Source organism: Sturnus vulgaris, chromosome 5 (assembly GCF_052056855.1).
Source record: "Sturnus vulgaris isolate bStuVul1 chromosome 5, bStuVul1.hap1, whole genome shotgun sequence".
In the NCBI taxonomy this organism is placed as follows: domain Eukaryota; kingdom Metazoa; phylum Chordata; class Aves; order Passeriformes; family Sturnidae; genus Sturnus; species Sturnus vulgaris.
The window spans coordinates 8,718,249-8,739,750 of NC_142247.1; the positions used below are offsets into that span (position 1 = coordinate 8,718,249).

The 21,502-nt window shown below is 41.3% G+C and overlaps 1 protein-coding gene across 1 annotated transcript; it reads left to right on the forward strand.

Moving 5' to 3' along the window:
- Nucleotides 1-834: 834 nt before the first annotated feature.
- On the forward strand, nucleotides 835-21,078 carry PARVG (parvin gamma). Its single transcript, XM_014881020.2, has 13 exons — nucleotides 835-1,004; nucleotides 5,085-5,186; nucleotides 5,690-5,754; nucleotides 8,549-8,651; nucleotides 9,650-9,790; nucleotides 10,192-10,307; nucleotides 11,138-11,193; nucleotides 12,072-12,094; nucleotides 14,037-14,098; nucleotides 14,204-14,272; nucleotides 15,108-15,209; nucleotides 18,678-18,750; nucleotides 20,685-21,078. The coding sequence occupies exons 2-13, from the start codon at nucleotides 5,108-5,110 to the stop codon at nucleotides 20,762-20,764; spliced, it is 969 nt and encodes a 322-aa protein (XP_014736506.2). The 5' UTR covers nucleotides 835-1,004; nucleotides 5,085-5,107; the 3' UTR covers nucleotides 20,765-21,078.
- Nucleotides 21,079-21,502: the final 424 nt, after the last annotated feature.

Genomic DNA, 21,502 nt, shown 5'->3' on the forward strand with positions numbered 1-21,502 from the left:
GAATGTAAAGACAGTATTTGCACCACTTAATTAGTGGCTGATTTGTAGTTTTTTTCTGTCTTTCCTCAGAGTTAGGATTAAAAACACGAAAGAGATGAATTTTCTTGTGTTTGGGTTTGGTTGTTTATTAAATCCTATCTAAAGTACAGAGAGTTCTGCAACACTTCTAGCTACCAGCTAAAAGTGAGCAAAATGGAGGTGAACTTAGCTAGTTACAAGGTTTCTTAAAGCTAAGCAATCCAATAGAGAATTAACACCTATATTATTTATATTTTTGACCTAATAACCAAACTCCTGTAACCCGCAGTGCAGCACTAACTCTCCAGCCAGAAGCTACTACCTGAAATCATGAAGAGGAAGGAAGAAGAACACAGAAAGGAAACAACACCCCAAATCCTCCATCTTGTCCTATACTTATTAGTATATTATAGAAACCTCAAATTTAAAACCTTTCACCACATGAAATCACACTTTTATTTTAATCACACACCTGTGACTCTAACTCCATCACTCAAATTTGGAAGCCTTCTCCAAGACTTCAGGTCAAAAGCAGTGTTCTCCAGGGGCTCAGTGCCAGAAAGCATCCAACATCAGAACATGATCTTGTCTGCTCTTGGCTGATTTTTTTATTATATACAAAGCAAAAGTGCTCTGGGAGTAGCCCAGTTATGCTGGGCAGTGCCGTCCAAGAATGATCGTATCTTTTTAATACTCTCTGCTGTTCCAGGAGTTGCAGGGCTGCACCTTTCCTGCACTTGTACTCCTGTTTATTTCAGTCTCTGCTGCAGGGACTAGCACACAGACAGTGGAGTTCCGGACCGTGGTTTCGTTTTTAAGAGCAGAGCACTGCAGCACAACTTCCCCTTGTGTGCTTTGTGTGCTTTGTGCTGCCCTGCATGGGAGACCTCCGAGCCTGGGCTCAGCTCTCTCCCCCTGAAATTGCTTCCTGACTGCTGGGACGAGGTCTTGGAAGAGCTTCTGGAGAGTTACTGAAGGAGAAAATAGTAAGTTTGGAAAATGGGACTCCTTTGGGCGCTTTTTTTCATAATTAGTGTTCTTAACTGAAGATGTTTGTGTGTCTGTGTGGATTGTTCTCAGTAAGATAACATCTCTTCTGATGCTTATGAGCAAAGATGGCTCCTGAAAAGTCTGGTACTACACCCACAATGTTCATTCTCTTCTTTCTTATTTCTGTTTTCAATTCTGATTTCCCAAAGGTGGAAATACTACTATTAACATTCCCATTTGTTTTTTTTTTTTCCTCTCCTTCGTGTGATCCACTTAGGAAATGCGTTTGAGCTAGGCAGAGTAAGGCTTTTGTCTTTTCAAACAGGAAATGAAACAGGTGAAACAGTTTGGTAGCATTGGAAAGTGCCTTGTGAATATTCCACAGCTGATTTGTAAGCCAGAGACCCCCATTAGTGCTTTGTGTGGTGCCTTGGGGTTATCTGGGAGCCAGAGACTGTGAACACTCATGGAGGAAAAGTGACCTGCTCTGACCCAACATAAGAATTAGTTGTTGATAGTAGTTGTGACATTGTGAGCTTGTGCAATAGCCTAGCTCCTGACCTAAGAACAATTCACTTCTTGGCAGCCACAAGAAATCAGACCCCCCTTAGCTTTAAAGCAAAACCTGTACATCCATGGCATTGTCAGAGAATGAACGTTTAATTCAGAGAATGCCATTTCCTTTTGAATGGCCTGTAATTAAGCATCTATTTTATTGAAAGATGCCATAATGGAATGCCTGTACAGTCAGTATTCAAGCAGCTGTCTCTTAAAATGTACTCCAAGTACTGACAAAAACTTGTGCAGGAGGATGGGGGCTGGAAAAAAACCAGGATTCCAGCCATAGCTCTGAGCAGCAAATTTAACTGAGGGGTGGCAGGGGCTGTTTGCAGCAAATATGGAAATTTGTGTGTGAGAACCAACTCTTCTGGCCTTTGCTGTTTCTCATTAAACAGCTCACCCAAGGAGGTGTCCCACCCTGGCATGTTCCACTTCGTGTTGTTCCTGCAGGATGCTGCTCTCTGAGAGGCTGTTGCCTGGGACCAAGCCTCACCAATATGCTGCACTGCCACATGAAGGACTGCTTGTGAATGCTAATTATGAGCAATAAGCAATCCGTCTATTAAATGCTGAAGAGATGCAGTTCCCAGGCTCTGAAATGCCTGTGGGAAATCAATATTGATAAATGCAAGCTGAGATACAATAAATGATGAGCTCTCAATGGTGTGTTGCTATGCAGGAATGAGATCTAACAGATAATTCCCAATAAAGAGTCAGTAGTGATGAAAAAAGCAAATAGGACTTAGGAGGAGAGGAGCAGAGACTCCTGTGGATGCTGCAGTGCACCTCTCTAAATGTGGGCAGGTCTGGTTTCCAGCACTTCCAAAAGGCTGTGATCATGCTGGAGGAAGCTCAGAAAAGAGCACTGAGGAGGATCAGCTGGTTTTCCAGGGAAGGAGAACTGTTGGCTGTCTTCTGGGTTTTGGAAAGAGATGGGCATGGAGGGTTTGGGGTAGTAAGATGGAAGTGACACAGAGCATTAACACAGTGGTGTGAAAAATGTGGGTCAGTTGGTCTTTGCCTTCAGGGGAAGCCGGTGGGTCAGAACAAGAAACAGGAGATGGAGCTCCATGTGATGTAGAGCCACACTCCACCTCCTCAGGTGAGAGAGACAGACACATGCTCCAGGGGTGAGTGGGGACTTCATGGGGAGTAAAGGTGTTGGCAGCTTCTGGTCACCAAGCCCCCTGCTTTGCTTTAGGAAGGCTGAGAAGACTAGTGAAGTGTTTTGGGGAAGTGTCTCTGCATCCTCGTACTGCTTACAGCCTTTGGGGTTCTGGGTTTTTTCCCTAAGGAAAAACTGACATGGGCTGGATACCAGGCAAGTTAATTTTACTCAGGGCAGCAATTTTAACTCTGACTGACACACAGGACTGAGGCCCTAGAGGGTATTATGCTATATTATTGCAAATTCTGAATTTCAGGCCTTTCCAAATTTTAGAGTGGCTTCTGATATTCAGGTTCCTTGGACAAAAAGAGCCTGAGGGTGTGGCAGGCAGAGCTCACCACTTTGATAGATGAGGGAAGTAAGAGATACGCAAGTTGAATATTGCAAAGCTGAGTGAGACTAAGCTGTGGTTTACACAGACCATTTCTGTTATGAGCTGGACTTCCCCAAGGCATCACAGCTGTCAGAAATTTAAATTTAAAAGTAAATTGTCCTTGGGTTGCTCTCTGTTAATTAACTTCTCTCAGTTAATTTCATCTGGGCAGTCTTATCTCAGACAGCTCAGTTGTTCCTCAGGCAGTACATCACTCAACTTCCTTTTTTATCAAGCACTTTTTAAAGATAACATTCAGTTTTGCTGCCACCATAATGAAGTGAGTTCTCTTGTGACCCTTTCTCCTAGTGCCTCGCTGGCAATTTTGTACCGATTTGTTTTACCAGGTTGATGTGCAAAAGCATCTAATTGCTATTTTCTACAGATATTCTCAGCTTTGGCAAAATCTGTGTTAAAATACATGTTGATAACACGCTTTGACTGGAGCCTGTAAGAAATGTGTGAAAGCCTTCAGAGCAGCTCTGTGCTGTTTGGGGTATAAACACCAAACCAAGCAGAGGAAGTGATGAGCAGAACATCACTTTGGAGATGTTCTGTGCCACAGGATTTTCAGCAGGTGCCTTGCTCTGGGTGGTGGGAGCATCTCACTTCACTGCAGCAGCAGCCAGGGCTCTCTCTGGTAACAGAATGGTGGGAGCTCCATTCCTAAAACTAGGATTAGCCACTCATTTAAATGCTCTGGATTGCTCTTTAAAAGTGCCATTCCCTCTCATTTCTCAGGAAGCCTTAGGAAACAGGGCACCCTGGGTAGAGTGGGACAACTCTCCTGAGGGCACCTCTAATATGGAGCATCACATTTTCTTCTTTAAAAACAGCACAAAACCAGACAGCATCCCCTCTTCTTTACTGGCCAAGCAGTAAAAGCCTTCCTGGTCATCAATCACATCTGCTCTGACTTCCAGAGATTTTTTGACTATTGGGAAAGATGAGTTCTCTTACTCAAGCTAGAACCATAGTCTGCCATAAATGTCCAGAGCTCTCATCCTCCTGTAATTTCTTTCCCCTCTGCAGGCCACAGTACAGTTGCAGTTTGTAATTATGATTTCTGGCACTTAAATAATTTACTTTATAAAGAACCATCTTGCTTCTTGGAAGTCTGGAAGGTTGGGATCAGAGAGTGGTGGGGAATGGAGCCACATCCAGATGGTGAGGGGGGACAAGGGACAGGACAAGAGGAAACAGCCTCAAGCTGTGCCAGGGGAGGTTCAGGTTGGATATGAGGGAGAAGTTTTGCACTGAAAGGGCGGTCAAGCATTGGGAGGGGCTGCCCATGGAAGTGTTGGGGTCACCATCCCTGGAGAGATTCAAAAGCAATGCAGATGTGGCACTTGGGAACATGGTTTAGTGGTGGGTGAGCAGTTGGGATTCAGTGATCTCAGAGGTCTTTTCCAATCTAAATGATTCTCCGACTCTATACTAGAATTTGTAAGACACTATTCAGATGCCTGTAGCTGACCCTGTTTCCCCACAGCTGTACCAGGTCTGATAAAGGAAGCTGCTTATATGTAGTAACTCGTCTCAGTAATTTAACTACTGGGTTCTTGGTTTAATATTCCTTAATTATTCCTTAATTCCTTATTGATAATTTTTATATTTTCTAGCACATATCCATTAATACCTAGGGACTGAAAGCTTATTTTTCACTTCAGTTGAAATAGGTTTTTACTTATCTAATACAGGAAAAATACACTTAAAGGTAATTCAAGCAAATTTTAATTCAGGTCTTCAGGTCCTTTTTTCCCTACATTTTGGAGATTAACAGAAAAAAAATGAAAATTGTTTTCAACTTCCTTTTCTTTGCACACAAAGACATTTTAAGATTTTTAAAAAAGCAGCTCGTGATGAAATAGTAACTGATTAAAAAACCCCTTCAGTTGACCTATTTTCTTAGCACTAATTTTGATCTGTACGTGCCTTTGCTTATGTTCCCTTCCCCACTATGTTTTTTACCAGTTTATCAGGAGTGATTAAAGAAAATGGATCCAGACTTTTTAAGTGCACTTACACAGTCCTCTACACTTGATCGATTCTTAACTGAGGATGTCATCACTAAAGGTATGTGTTTTATGAACCTGGATAGAGAAAAGGCCAAAGAACCACCTGAAGGGCCAAACAGAAAATGTGCTGTACAAATGAATTGTGTGTTTTTCAGCAGTGATCCCATGGCTATATCAGAAATGAGTAAGCTCTGTGTGTCTAATTTGGCTGCTGACTCTTTGGGGGCAGATCATGAAGAAGCAAGACAAAGTCCAGCTGGTTCTTTAACTGATTTAAGTTTCACACTTGTGGACCTGACTAAGTGTGTTTTCCTCTCTCTAGAATTGTCCATCTAGCTCTTACTGATTTGAAGAACACTGAGGCATAATTTCCAACAGCAGGCTTAGAAGTCTGCTATACCAGTTTCTTGCCCATAAGGAATTAATTAAAATGAAAAACTAATGTTTCTACATATGGCAATTAGCCATATTGGGAATATCAAACTGATAGCAGATTTAGCTGCAAACTTGCTTTAGTCATACCTGAGAATTCTGATGGATCTCGTTTGTTTCCATCCATAGGCCAGAAGAGGAAACTCATAAAACAGACCTCAAGCAGCAACCCCAAACTGGAAGAATTGAAACTGGTACCACTTCTTTCACTTTATAGTTTAACCCCTACCTCGAGTTGTGTTAAAGGAAACAAAGAACCTGGTTCTTTAACCTCTTTCAGCCCTGTAAATTGCCCAGCTCTCTGACCCTAGCCCCCCACTCTCTACAGATGGGAATGAGCTCTGCTTTTGGCATTTGGGCTCCACACAAGCCAAGAGGAGCTTTTGTGTCAGCACAGTGTCAGGGTGGCTGGGGCCATGCAGGGTCAAGCTTCCAATGCAGTGATCCTTGCTGGACACACAGACCTGAGTGGCTTCTGATGTGCCACCTCTCCTAACCTGGGCCGTGTGGGTCAGCCACACCAGAAGCACCCAGTTGCTCTTTCATTTTGGTGGTAACAAAGCAGCTACGAGAATCCAGCCAAAAACACCGGGCTGGGACCACAAACAGGCCCATGTCAGCATTTGCTGTGACTGAAGAGAGATATGGTGCAGGATTGCTGCACTGATCCCACGGTAACCTTTAGGATTGCTCTACTGATTTGTAACAGCCTTCAGCAGCAGCTGGCTCAGCTGGCAAGGTTAGCAGAGAGCAGAGGGGGGTGGGATGAAGAGTATGCAAGTCACCAGGAATTGGGGATGAAGGCTTTCAGGCACTTGTATGGTACATTGCCTGCTTGAGGTAACTGTGAAGGATGAATCCCATTCCACAGGCAAGTACTTTATTTCCATCTAATTTTAAAAGTCTCCCCAGTGTGTTCAATCACTGTTTCGATTTCTCTAATGGCACAGTCCATGTAATGAAACTTCCTGGAAGAAAAGTGGCAAGTATCGTATGAGGCCAGCACTCTTTGCATCATGGAGGTGCTGAAATTGTTACAAATATTATGAAGAGCAGCTTAAGATATGTGCTGTTGTTTGTATTGTGTAGCATTATAAACATGTAGGTAGGTGTGTTTCTATATTAGGTATTCATGCACATTTGAGCAAAAAGATTTAACTTTGCCTTTCATGATGTTGTTATACCAAAGGTAAAGTCTGAAAGGTGGTGCTGCACAATGTCTACAGAAAGGCTAATGTTATTTTGAGGTTTCCAAAAATGAAAAGTTTTCTTCAGTTATGAAGATTTCTGTGAGCTTCAGTGCTTAATCAATTTCCTGTCAGAGATACCTGAAATGGGTCATCACTGTCTAATTTCTTTTCTTTGGGTGATGAGGAGATGGAAATTGTGTCCTGAGGGAAGCAGAGTCCTCTGGGTGCCCATCAGTTCCCCTTGACTGCCTTCTTAATCTAAAGATTTGATGGCTTCTCTAGAGAAAATTTGGGATGGAGACAGGGACAGGGAGAAATCTTCAAGGGAAGAACAAGGGAAGCAAAGAAACTCACTGGAGAGAGAGACTGATTCACTGGATTTTCATTTTGAGGTGGCTTTGGAGAACTGAGAAATACGGAACGGTTCCCTGTAGGTGCTATAAATACCGAGCTGCATGTAAAATAAAAGATGGATACATTCAGAAGTCAGCACCAAACTTCTCGAAATATTCCTTCTCTACTTTCCCTGTTTACCCATTTTTAGATGTTTTTAGACATGTTTTTAGCCATGAGGCTCTGCTCTGCAGCTGAGTGGGGCCCCCACGGCTGGGCAGAAAGCAGAGCTGTGCGAGCTGCAGGCTGTGGCTGTGGCTGTGTTGGGCTGGGAGAGCAAAGGAGGGATGGCACAGGTCTGTGCTCAGCAGTGTTTGCTGCTTTCCTGACTTCCCTCTGGCTGTACCCTTGTGTTTGGGGTGCTGCTCTACCCCTCACACATCCAAAGTGTCCCCAAGCATCAGCTGAAGAGCTGAGCTTTCTGCTCTTGTTGCTTCTTAGCAGAGGACGTGCATTACAGTTTGACAGCTTCTCAGTGCAGGCCTTTTTATTTCTTGTGCAATTCCAAGCTTCTCAGAGACTTTTCAAACCCTTCTTAGATTTTTGTTAATGTTGGCGAGCTTACAGGAATCTGCTATGAATTTTCTCCTCCGTTTACAGCAAGTGAGAAGGATATTATCCACTCCAGACACTCACTCATAACAATCACAGCAATAAAAGCAATACCCTTCCCTCTTACAAGAGGGATGTTCATGTTGGCAGCTAGCTGGGGCTACTGCTTTTCTGTTCTGCTTCACCAGGTCATCTTCCCTCTCTCCCAACATATGTGAATAAAATACATCCTTGGAGAAGTGCTGAGGAGCTTTGTTCTCCTGTCTAGGAGCACATGTGGTTCCTCTCCCTCCAGACCTTGGCTTCCTGAGCAACTTGCCCTTGCAAAGGCAGGAAGGATATTGGAGGGCCAGTGGGAAGACTGCCATGTTAGAAAGTTCCAAGGAGGTATTTGGGGACTGAGTGGTACAATATTGCAGAAAGAAAAAGGAAACAAAACCAGGAGATGAGAGGGAGGAGTGCTAGTAGTGTGGATGAGTACAAGAAACTACCCACAGAATGAGCCAAGCCTCTTTTCTTACAAACTTCTGCCTGGCAGTTGAATTTGTGTGAATTCTGTGACATGTGATGAAGGCAGAGGATGGGAAATGCAGCCTTTTCCCTGGTGGGAGTGGGAAGAGGGCCTCTCTTCCCAGCTCTATAACAGAATTCCTCAGAATATAAGTAGCAAGATGTCTATCTCACTTGAAAATTAGGAAAAACTAACCCTCTGAAAACCAAAAAGCACAAAGGAAGTGGAGATTGAAAGCAAACCGAGATCTGAGATAAGGGACTGAAGAGAGAGGTGAATCAGAATATAGCAGCTAGTTCTGTACTGTCTAAACAACAGGAATTGCTTTGTTTTCCCCTGCAGTTCTTGACTGGGTGGATTAACAGAACTCTGAAAGACGAACACATAGTAGTTAGAAGTCTGGAGGAAGACCTGTATGATGGGCTGGTACTTCATCATCTCCTGGGTGAGCTGCCACTTGGAGTTCTTGCAGACATCTCATGGAGGAACTTTCCAATCAGAGAATAAACCTCAGGAATTGAAGTAGCAGGGACTTGCCATCACTTCTCACTGCACTGGGTGCCAGCTGTGATAATCACCACTCTGAACAAATTCCCACTATTGTCTTACATGGTTATTTTACTTCTAAGAAATTCTTCTTACCTGCTGGTTGACATAATAAGAAGGTTAACTATGAAGTGTGAAATTCAGTGGTTCTGAAATGGAGGGTTTCATAAACCAGGAACACAAAGGTGGCTTGTGGTGCTACCAGAAATATTAGATGGAACCAGCATTGTAATATATGTTTTCCTGCCTTTAAAAATCAAAACAAAACAACAATGCCAACAACAAAAACCCAACCAAAACCAACCAAACAAAAAAGCAATAACAAAAACACAACCAAAAATTTAAAATCTCTCTGTCCAAAGAACTGTTTTGGTATTGGAACTGGGGAAAATCTAAGAGGCTTTTGGCACTATGTGGTGCTTGTATAAAGATGTGACCTCCTGGAACAGCCTGTAATCTATTTCTGCATCTCTCCTGTCCCTACATTTATCTTTCCCTTTTCACTCTCTTTGGGGACATCTTTTAAATCTATCTCCTCTCCACCAATGCTGAGAGCAGCAGCATGAGCAGGACTGACTGATTTTCAGTTTACTTGCCTGAGCAGTGAGCTCAGATTTCTTACATATATGAGTTGATATTGACTTTGTTCATTATCTACAGGAAAGATTCACTCCTTGGATTTCTGTAGAAGGAACGTAAAGAGCTAGGACTGGGGGGGGATGATGCTACAAGGAATGATTTAAATCCTCTCCCTTTTGTAGAGTTCTTAAATGATATTGAACATTTAAATCAAGACTTTGTGTGTTTTGCTGTCATTTTATGTTTCTAATTATTTTCTTTTTCCCTCCAATGATGTTAAAATATGTCCTTCTTCTTCCTATGGACCTTCTGTTAAAGAAAACTTAGGATCTCTCAAGCTGGATGTTGACAGGATTGCATTAACAGAAAAAAAACAACGACAGAAGCTCTCTGTGATCCTGGAAGCTGTGGCCAAGTGTTTGAAACTGGAAGAAAGTCAGCTGAAATGGAGTGTGGAATGTAGGTGCAGAAGTGAAATTGAAGAAAATTATCCATCACAGCCTTCCTGTGCTATAAGGCTGCTGTGAGGCAATGTACTGCCAGCACAGTAATTAAACAACCTGTTTTCAATTACTAGTTGAATCAAAAGTGAGACAGAAATATCTGACCCTGCCTGGGTCTGCCTCCTCTAAGTGTGTGGCTTGTGGATCACTTAAGAGCCCTCAGCATCCCTGCATGTCTCGTTTTTAAGCTGTGCTATTGCTAAATTTTGATATTATATAAACCTCAATCTGGTGCCCCACCTGTGTTATGGCCCTCCATGACTTCAGGGTCCTCTGCACAGGGGGAATTCACGATGTTGGAGGGAGGCCCGCATGTTTTGCACACTGAGCATTGTTTTCTTCCTTTACATTCTTTAGCTATCTTGGCAAAAGACTTACTGAGCACACTGCACCTTCTAGTTGCAATAGCAAAACACTTCGAACCCACCCTGGCTCTGCCTCCAAACGTTCAAGTGGAGACAATCACCATCGAGGTATTTGTAGTTTCAGTATTTGTTACTGTAGATCCTAGAGTCCTTTCACAAGGCTAACCTGCTTAGAATTAGGAGAAATGTGTGTGTAGCTATGAAAGCGATACTTGTATTTTCTGTGAACCACTCCTTTCAATTTCTGAGTTTGTTGGATTAGATTGAGTTTTCAGTTTGGATACTCTGTCTCTAAAAGGGGAAAAGCGCTGTGCTGTTTTTCTTCCTCAGCCAAACAAGGGAATGGTCCAAACTGAAAGCAGCTGTTGGTCTCTGTAAAGAAAAAAAGTGAAGAAATCCTGCTGTTACTGCCTTTAAATGTTTTAAAATAGAAGCTTGTATTCACAAATCATAAAGGTTTTTTTCATGTTGAAGATTTCTTTCTTTAGGTGGCAGGAGTTTTTACTTCCCTTCTGCTGGGGTCATGTCTTAGTATTTTTCTCTACAAGCAAACATCTACACACTTTCTTCCTCTATTTTGTTTCTTAAAGTAAATTCTGAGATCGTAGGAGAATATTGACTACCCCACAATTTGGGCTATAATTGCAAAGATTGGCACCACCAGTGTATGTAAACACAGAATGTTTTTCACTGCCTGAAAGGGAAGAGCAGCAAACACCAAGGACTTCCTCTGATGGGGAAATAAGAGATTTTCTGTTGAAAACTGAAGAGAGCAGAAGGAAGCAGAAGTCTCTCCAAGTACCTGTACTAATTGTACTGGAATTATTGAATAAATGCCCTCTGATTATCATTTAAGGCAGCAAGCAGGTCATGAAAGCTTGTTTATGGAACATTTTTTTGTGTGACAAACCCAACATTGTTTATTGTCCTTTCTACAGACCACCTCCAGAGGATTAAAGGCGTCAAATGCGCTGGAATATATCACAGAAAACAAGTAAGAGTGGATAGATCTAGTTTTTACACTGTCAATCAGAAAAGAAACATTGTGGGTGTGCTCCCCCTTACAAAAAGTGGCTGGGATCATGATGATGAAAAAGGTGTGAGCCCAGGCATGCATATGCATGAGTTGTTTCTCTGATTACTTCCCCCTTTTTTATTTCTCTCTTCACATTTGGCATTATGGTGTGATACCTTTATTTATTCTATATATAAACTTCTCTAAACCAATATGCATGGTTATTCCTGAAGCTTAACATTGACATGGAATTTCACAACAAATATAGTAACAAAATTCCAGGACTGTAAATTTACCTGTGCCAGACTAATTTGGAAATTTTCTAAAGCCACAAGGGTTTAAATCTACTTTTAATTTGTTACTGTTTTGTCTTTAAATAAAGAGGAAGGAGGCAGTCTTTTTCTTTTTACTATGAAAGAAATATTTAGCTTGCTGAGTGTGTGAGTCACTGCCATTATTAAAGGAGTTAAGTAGTAGGATACCATTTCTATATCAAAAACACACGGACATCATTCTAAGAACTAGAAACAGATTTTCCTACTATCTTTTTTTATATGCCAGAGCATCTTCAAGCTCCAATATCATGAGCAGCTTATTGGAAGAGGATATTGAGGATTGTGCTTGTAAAATAAGTGTTCATTGGTGTGTGGGCCAGTTAAAATCTCATACACTTCCAAGACCATACCAAGATATGCAGTCTACTTAAAAATGTCTATTGGAAAGGCATTCTGACACAAAGTTAATGCCACTTTGAACTCTATCTCCTGCTTTACAGGATAGCAGATAAGAAAAGCTTATGAATAAGATCAGCTCTGCTGAATCATTTTTCTAATTCTTGCTTTTTATTGCACTTTCAGAGAGAATATAGAAGCGCAGTCAAGTAAGTGCTGGCATTGCCAAGTTCAGTGTTTCATTATGTGCTTTTACACACCATGTCCTGATCCATTTTTACCCCGTGATAAAATCAGTATGGTCCCACTAAAGCTAATGGAGATTCATAGATTTTTTCCTGGTGTTTTTCTTCAAATGTCTTCTGTTAATGCCTGCTCATACCAACAGAATACAGTTCAGAAACTGGGTGGTCACTTTGCCTGTGGACTACAGGCAACAGATGGGAGGGGAGGCAGGGCATGAAGGTGGGTTGATGATCCAAAAGGAAACCTGGCTGAGGGCACAATGCAGCTTGGATTTGTGCATGGACCATTTTCACTGTTGGAACTATTTATAAAGGCTTCAGAACTGTGGTTCTCATTGCTACTGAGTTTTGTTCTTTCCTTACTAGCTTGCAAATGAGATTTTGAAATCCACTGTACCTGGTTGTGGATGGCAGCTCAGTCAAACCAACATCCCCAGAGCTTTTATCCTTAGGGCTTTTGAGGGCTGGGAAACACATGAGGTGAAAACTGTCCCCATGTGCAAAGCCTGCAAAAGGTCTGGGCACTGCTCAGCTTCTGTGTGAGCTGCTCTTCCCTGCTGCAAAGGAGCATTCTGCATCCCCAGAGAACCAGGGCAACCATTTGAATTCTCTGCTGTGCCCTTTATTTTGGAAATTTCGTCCTTTGCAGAGGGGAAAACTATATGATTTAGTATCTATGTATCACTTATTCCACTGAGTGTTCTCTAGTGTGGGCTGAAATTGTGAAAAAATCTCCAACACTCACCCCCTGCCCCAAGTAAAAAAACCAACCTCCCCCCCAAAAAACTTCAACCAACCAACCAACCAACCAAACAAAAACAAAACACAAAAAAAAGCAAAAAAAAAAAAAACAAAACAAAACAAAAAACCCTTAATAATTAGGCGTTTCTTGTAGTCAAGATGCTCTCCCTCTATTTTTAACTCAGCTTTCTTAGCAAAGAGAGAAATCCCAAAGCGTGGCTCCAGAAGAGGGCTCTCTCAGATTTGTTTGATGGATTCACTTATTCCTGACACTGCTCCTGCTGCAACCCCCAAACAGGCAGAACAGAAAAATCTGAGGAATCCCTTTCACAAAGGAAGCTTCTCTGTCACTGGTTTTGGGGAGGAATTTCCCTTAAGCAGAGCTGCCTTTGCTTTCCTGTGCTGTAGAAGTTGGCTCTCCATTTAATTGTGCTGCCAGGGTGCCTCTCCTTGTTCGGGGTGGTTCAAATATTTTGCTTATGCTTGAACCAGAGCTGTTTTGTGGCTGGGTGAGGAGATGGATCCTGCTTTTGCTGTACCTGGGCAGTAAAGGGAGGTGAGAATGGGATTTGGGTGGATCTCATTTCCTTGGAAGTCTTTAGACTCCTGCTAGTTCCCTGGCACAGCTCTGCTGGCACCAGCTCCTTGCCCACTTTAAACTGGGTGGCAGAACTGGCTGGTTAAGGTCAGCATCTCCATATCTCGCTTGTGGGTTTTTAAAGGAAGGAGGTTGATTTTTTTTCTGCAAATTTGATGTAATTGATGTTTCTGTTTGAGGAGAGCAGTAAAACACACAGCTCTTCTGCTCCCTGCGTTTTATCCCAGAGGTTCAGGGTTAAAACACATGAAAGTGAAAAGAGATAAACAATAGTGATGTGAAACTTAGCCAGAGCTCAGACTGGTGGCAGCACAAACGGAGAACCTCTGCAGGTGAAAATTACAGAGCTGAATGAAGTAAATTGTTTCCTCTGACGTGGTCAGGCTGAAGGGAAGTCTGTCATCCTGTCCTCTGATAAATATAAAAGCAGCATCTTTCTCTGCCTCCCTGCTACTCTTTTCCTCCTTGGCCTGTAAGTTGCAAATACCTCTCTCCTTCTGAAGCCACATTAAAGCTCTGATATCTAAGTTATTCAAAGTAAAACCAATTAATGTTGTTTTGATACAGAAAATGACGCCTTTGATGAATTATTTAGCTGTGCTCCAGATAAACTGGATGCTGTAAAAAAGGTAATTTACTTTTTTAGTGGACATAAAAAACTATTAGGCCAAACTTAAATACTGAAAAAGTTATTTATTCCTTTCCCCCTTTTTTCCCTTTCTTTTTTTCTTTAGGCACTTTTACAATTTGTTGACCAGCATGTTGGAAAATTAGGATTAAATGTGAAAGACATTGAATCTCAGGTAATGTGCTCCAAGCTACATGTTACCCATGTTTTGTCAGCCATTTGGGTGTTTCCCCTCACCATTAAGAACTCTTTCTTTTTATTACTTTAATCTGAAAATTGGCAACATAATGATTTCCAGGTTTAGGTGAAGATATCAAGCTTTGGTCTCTGAAGTTTCTGAAGCTAATAATTAATGCAAAATTGCAACGTTCATAATAAATGCTGCCCTCGTCATGCTACAGGGAGTGATTTTCAGAGTCTGCCCAACTCCTGAGGGTGCTCTCTTTGTCAGGATGGAAATAAAGGTGTCCTGAACATTAAAATGAAACCCAAGTTTATTGCTGTATTGATTGTTGATGCTGCATTTGCTTCATGGTATGAAGGCCTTATTTTCATCACATTTCAAAGTCTCATTCTCTGAATGCAGAGCCTCTTTAGAGTATGAAATTGCGAGAGAATTTGGGCTGAGCACCCTGGGCTCTGGTAAATGGGGTGCTCTTCTGCATTTTTCCAGTGGGAAATTATAAGAAAAGGTTTTCAAGTGTTTTGTCATACATAATTAGGCACAATTTGCTACTATTTATAGTTATGCATTTATGCTCATCTGAAGTATTTTCATATTTGTAATAGGTTTTTTTAATAGCTGTCCTTTTACAAGGTTGTATTTTCCCAAGTATGAATTTGGGAGCCTTATCTAACTAAATATGAAGTTCACTGTGGAAGAGGTTGAGGGAGCTGAGTCATTAGACTGTCTGCTTGCCCAAGTAACATTTAAATTGCTTTATTGCTAGAATGGTATTTACTGGAATAGTTTACTGAAGCCAAGTAATTTTCAGGTAATTCTTATCTAGTTTTCAGATGGAGTTATCTTACTTCTCTTAATTGGACAACTAGAGGGTTACTTTCTGAATTTAAGGACTTTCTTCCTGACTCCGGACAGCACCATGGAGATGGTAGGTTATTATGTAATTATTTAGAGCTTGAGCCATCAAACTGTGTGTTCTGACTCTTGCTTCCACTGCAGCTGCTGTGTGTGAAGTCCCATGCCCACAGCATTTCCAGGAGATCTGGGGTCTGGGGCAGTGCCAGCACAGGCTCTTTGTGCTGTGAAAATATCTCAGAACAGGTTGGTGTCCACTTCAAAATTAGCATCTCATGGGAGGCAAGCACCTGTTACTTGCATTTGTTTGGCATGTCCATGCTTCTGCAGCCTTCTGGTGAAATCCAGGGCTCTGTGTGGTGGGGAATGGGTGTGTTCTCTTCTAGCAGTCTGTCCTGAAAGCAGGATTTGAAGAGTGTGACACCTTTTGCGTAGCAGAACTGGATCCCTGTGAGTTTCTTTATGCTGCCCTAAAAATATACTTTAATCAAGGCATGGCCAGAACATTCTGAAGGCTCCTTCTGGGTTTGGGAAGCTCTTGAGAGTTTACATCCTTTCCTCCTCCGAGGCTGGGGGCTGGAACATACTCAGCCAGACCTGCTTGGCACCTTTTCCCACCTCTACTGGGCAGATTTCGTCTGTGCTTTAAAAGTAAAAGCTGTCACCAGCCAGAAGGAAGTGTGTGCTGGGCTGCCTCCTCCGCAGGTCTGGAATGTTGATAGATTTTGAGATATTTGAGGTATTTTCAGATTGTCTCTGGTGTGGGTAGGCTTTTTTTCATTTGGGTCACTGAGTAGCTCTGAAAGTCTTGAAACTGCAACTATTTTTCCTGGTTTGTGCTCAAATCTCTGGAATTGAAACGTGTCAGATCTTTTTTGCTTGAGAGCTGCCAGAGAAGAAAATCTCTCCTCTGGCATGGTTTGCATTATAGCTTCCCTGTGCAGATGAAGCTTTCATCTTATTCCCAACCTTAGCACAGCTAATGCCCCTGGGCCACATTTATTTGTAACAAAAATTCTCAGAGGTCTTATATTAACAAATAAATATTCCTATGGAGCTTTTCATCAGAAAGTTTAAAAGCACAATTGTTTGCCACCTAGGTTCAAATATTGTCAAAATTTCACTGCTGTCAGTTGGTAACTGCTTAAAGTGTTAGGAAAATAAGGTTGTTTTTTTTTTTTTAATCTAAGAACAGAGAAAATATATTTTGAGGGTTTGAATCAGACATAATCAAAGCATTTCCCTGGAGTTGTTTTTCTTCCCTTTCTCTTCCACTCAGTTTTCAAAATTGTTTGCTCTGTTCTCATTGAATCGGACAGAAATTTTTAACATTTCCATTAGCTTTATTCAGAGGAAGTCTCTGAATATTTTCTTATTCAAAATTTCAAGAATAACCATTTTCTTTTTGGTTCAGCCCTATTCTAGCCTCACAGATGTCTTTCTGGAAACGAGATAGCCCTAAAATTCTGGTACAAATCAAAGCTCAGACTTCTTAGTTCTTACCCTGCCCATCACTGGCATTAGAGAAGAATAGAATGGGGCTGGGTACTGCTTCAGTACAATTCTCTACATAAAATGAACTACATTTACAAAATGTAGTAATTTCATTTTAGCGAAGTTACTCCCAAGGACTGGACTTGCTGTGGAACATTTTGGCAAAGTGGTGTTTCCCATTTGTTTCTCCTCTGATGCCCATTACAAAATGAAAAGCAGGATGACACTACAGCTAAAAATATCGATCGACCATAGTTCCGCTGTCATTTGTACACAAAACATGTCTTTCAATTCCCCTGTGCTTTCTAACTCCCTGTCATTTTAGACATTAATTGGTGCAGTAAAGTATAAAGTATAAAATCCTTTGCTGGGATTTAAAAGATCTCATTTGTTCTTGGAATGGTGACAACCACATGCACTGTTGGGATCAGTGTGGTGCATCCACCTTACAGTTCCTTCTAATCAAAACCATTCTATGACTGAAATTCAGGAGATTATCAATTGTGAGGTGCAAGAAGACAACAAAGCACATGGGTGGGTTTGCTGCAGGGTTTTTGGGGGCATTTACAAGTAACTGTAAAGAAATGCAGCTCTGGGTGCTCATGAATGTAAAAGGTGTGCGTTTTCTGTGACAAAGAATATGATCACAAAATAGTTCATACTGGAACTAGGGGTGATATCTGTGCAGTCAGGAGATGGAGATGATGATGATGGAGGGCTTGTTTGCTTATCAAAACTGTGTGAACTCAGTACTTTTGTCAAAACAGGCCCAGAGCTGAAACACGCCAGATGTCCTGGCTGCTGTCCAGTTGTAAATTCTAGAAAACTGTCCAGCTCTTTTGAGACAGGAAGAACAGCTGGACAAAGCACCTTATTTTCAAGGCTTCCTTTCTTATGTAATTACTGGTATTTCTGTCTGAATATGCTTTTTGAAATGTGCATGTTGTCATTCCTTGAAAATCCTCGATGCCCTTTTCCTGTGCTGGTTCACTAAGGAAACATTAGATTTATTCATTCTGATAGGCAAATTGTGTAGCACTGCATGGGCTTAACTCTCCTGTCTGCTGACTCTCAGAGGAAGAGAACAAACCTGAATCCAAACAGACAGTCTCAGGTACCTGTAAACCAGAGAACCAGGTGAAACATAAATCTGTTGCTTCACTTCAGAGCACAGGGGTTTTGCTTGGCTTATGCAGGGGGAACTCCTGTGCTTGTCACAACATAACAGGGAAGAGCAGCCTCCCAAAGGATAAATTGCCCAGTAGCTCAGGGAAGGCAGGAAGAGACAAGAATCAATCTGAAGTTCATTCAGGTCTTGTTACTCCTTTAAAGGAAGGGAATTTGCTAATTACCAGCCAAGTAAACCACTACCCTTAAGCTGTTAAAAGGGAATATTACTTTTGAAAAATCAATTACAACTACTACTTACCTGGGTGATGCTGTTATTTCCCTTGTGAAGAAAGGAGAATAAAAGCAGTGAGGAAAAATGAGAAAAACCCCTCAGCCTTCATTCATAGATGTGTTCTTTATTTCTGATGAGTGTTATTAAGGATATAATCACTACTGTTAATGTGAATATTCATTTTAGAAGTACAGCAGAAACTTTTAGCTAACAAGCATACCTGATCTTTGCAATTCTGAATGAAATATAGGGAACTTTTTCCTTTTCATTTGTTCCAAGTGTGGCAAGCATATGGGCATTGTTTCAAAGTACTCAGAAATAGACTACATGCATCCATTAGATCCAGTTAGGAATCTAGTCTGTTTTCCCCATTAACACAAGTCTTTCACATGCAAGTTCTATTTTAAAATAAATAGATTCTTCTGTCAACCTCATGGGATATGTTTTGCTGGAGTTGGATTTTGCATTTAATTTTATATGATAATTGGTAAAAATTCTGAAGAGCACTTCATCAAAACTAAGGAGAGGAAGTACAAGTACATATTTATGAATCTGTATCTTCAGCTACTAGAGAAATACTTTCTAAAACCTTCTGTTGGTTAGAAAATGTTGTAAGCTGTATTAATATCTCTCTCTCTCCAACAGTTCCACAATGTTAACCTGGCATTGGAGTTGCTAGCAGAGGGAGGTCTTCTGAATTTTCCTGTGAACTCTGAAGGTGAGTCATGACATGCAAACTTGCCTGGAATAGAATTGCTAACGTCCTAGCTTAGCAAAATTTGGGTAATTGCAGGAAGCAGGTTCTGGAAATGACACCGACACATTTCATTATATGGCTGCCCTACAGCTCCTCATGCACAATAAATGGTAGAGGTAATAAGAAAAAAAATATAAATCATTATTTCTATACTAAAAAAGTTGCATTGTTATAAGTTTAACAACTTTACACTAAACTTCAACTGTTTAGGAATTCAATATTTGTCAAAGATTTAAACCAGTGACAGCTCATAGAGAAATTACAGCAGCTGAGCTGGAGGAAAAGCTATTTTCCTGTCTCATAAAAACTTTCAGGGCATTAAAAGCAAGCTTGTTTCTGTGGGAAGATAACTTGAAGAATTTCTCTGGAAAATCAGAAACACCAATCACTCTATTCAAACTCAGAAGAGTGGTGGGTCAGTCTCCTGAATATGAAAGTCAAAGGTTTTTAGTCTCTGTTATGCTTGGTTCAGACCTGGGAGCTGAATCTTGATCCTTCATCCAAGTGAATGCTTCCATCACTGAATCAAGGTGTATGCATGCTCCTCTTTCTTTCTCCACCACAAAAACAAACAAATGAAAAAGCTCCATTTGGATGAGTTCAGTTTTCCAATTAAAATATTCCACAGAAAAATTTGGTGCCAACTCCTGTTGGGATGAGGGAGGTGGTTAATTAATGGGTGGTACTGTGGTTGCAAAGTCTGACATCTTGCAGGGCATAAAATCCCAGCATTTCTCCACAAGCTTGTTGCTGAACAAGGAAGTCAGATCTTTATTAAAAATAAAAGGCATTCTTCCAGTTCTAGCTCCCTGTTAGTTATTTGTGAGTGGGTGCATGTGTTGGGAACATAACACATGGTATCATGGAGAGGGAAGAGAATTGTTTTTCCTTTTGTTCTCTTTTCCCACTACTGCTTTGGTGATGAGGTCAGCAGTTTGCATGCTAGGCACTCATGAACTGTGAGCTTTTTGCTGTGCTGCACAGAGCTAGGAGCCTGGAAAGCTAAAGAGCTTTTATTTATGTTAACATTAACAGAGTAATTGGTGTGGGCTCAGGTCTCCATGCTGAGATCCACCTTTTGTGTGAAAAGAAATAAATCTGTGCTTTCCTTCCTCCCCTCTGGCTGTTCTGTACTGCCTCAAACACAGAGCTGATCAGTATAAGAAATACTGGTGTCAACATCTGCAAGTCCTTTAGCTTCATTGGGGAAATCCTCAGCTAGTGAGGGAACTTGATATGATTTAGGGGTCCTTGCTACAGCTACACTATTTAGACTCCTCAAGGATCTCATTTTACTAGTGTTTCTTTGTTAGTCTTTCTCCCGGTGATTTACAGCACCATAAGAAGAACAGTAAATGCTCTGAATCCATTACCCTCTCCCACTGCAACTTTTAAATAAAAGAGCAGTTTATATAGCCAAGAAAAAAGAAGCTGAAAACTAAATGAAAAAAGACCCCAAAAAACCAAATAAAAAAACCCAACAAAAAACATAGCATCAAATGGCAGCAAAACGTGATGGAACAACAACAACAAAGTGTCTGGTAATTCCAACATGATTCCTGACACAGAATAATCATAAAAAGCCTCAAGATAAAAAGCACTATAAAATAATCTACTCTGTTCTTTGTTAGTGAATTTCTTACTCTGCATTATTTGCCCTTATTTGTCTTCCAGCAACAGAGTGCAGCAGAAGTCCCTTTTCTTCAAGTTAATTTAATAAATTATTAGTTTCTACCTCTGTAGTTCTTGTTTTGCTTCCTGTTGCAATTCCATTGTCCAAGTTCACATTATAATTGGGGCAAGGTGGGAGAATGTCTGGCAGTGCAGTCTCATCTTGTTCCAGGGATTGCTAATACTTCCCTTCGGTTTTGTGTCTCTGCTTTGTGTATCCACAGATATTGTGAACGGAGATACGAAGGCTATAATGCGAGTTCTGTACTGCTTGTATTCCAAATACAAAACCAAAGAAGCATGAAGAACAAGGCCAAGGGCTTGAGCTGCCTTTTTTTTTTTTTTTCCTCCTAGCAGGTCATGGTGTGAATTTTGGACTCTCTCTTTGCCACTGTTTCTGGGCATACACTGGTGCTTGACACTTGCTGTATTAACATTCTACAGCAAATAGGTTGTTCATGCAAGGTTTCACATACACAGTCTGAATAACTATAAATGTGTGTCCACAGCTCATGTACTGTGTAATTCTATGGCTGTAGCTCTTGTTTCAGATCCTGCCTTCTGTTTTCTCTGAGCCCTGACAATGCTGCAAAGAAATTAAATGTGTGTTTATTCTGGGCTCTGCGTTCTTTTCTCCTGAAGGTGACTTTGAAAGTTATTGCATCCTCCCCATTTCCTTGCTTCAGGAAGTCTTTTAGGAAACTAGAGAGGAGAAAGACCCACCAGAGTGGGAAGGCTGAGACACACCTGAAGTTCAAAACCTGCTTTAGAGAGGTGGCCAGTGCTATCAGACAAGAGGATATGAATTGGATGCCAAATGAATAGGTAGCAAAAATGAAATCTGAACTTACCAGGTGTTTGATAAACATTTCAGTGCTCATTCGCTCGAATGGGGAAAAGGCACTTAGCACAATATACTGGTGTTAGACTGTTCAAGAACAGGGGGTTCTCCTGCACAGTTGTAGAAGGATGCCCTTATTTCCTTGCTAAGCCAGTGCCAAACTGCGTCCAGCTCCAATTGCAGCCCTGACACAAACTCTGG

Bases quoted from the DNA above. Each gene is read 5' to 3' on its own strand.
- PARVG (XM_014881020.2), top strand. From the start codon at position 5,108: ATGGATCCAGACTTTTTAAGTGCACTTACACAGTCCTCTACACTTGAT. The intron at 11,194-12,071 runs GTAAGAGTGGAT...TTGCACTTTCAG, and splicing joins GAATATATCACAGAAAACAA to AGAGAATATAGAAGCGCAGT. The intron at 18,751-20,684 runs GTGAGTCATGAC...GTGTATCCACAG, and splicing joins TTTTCCTGTGAACTCTGAAG to ATATTGTGAACGGAGATACG.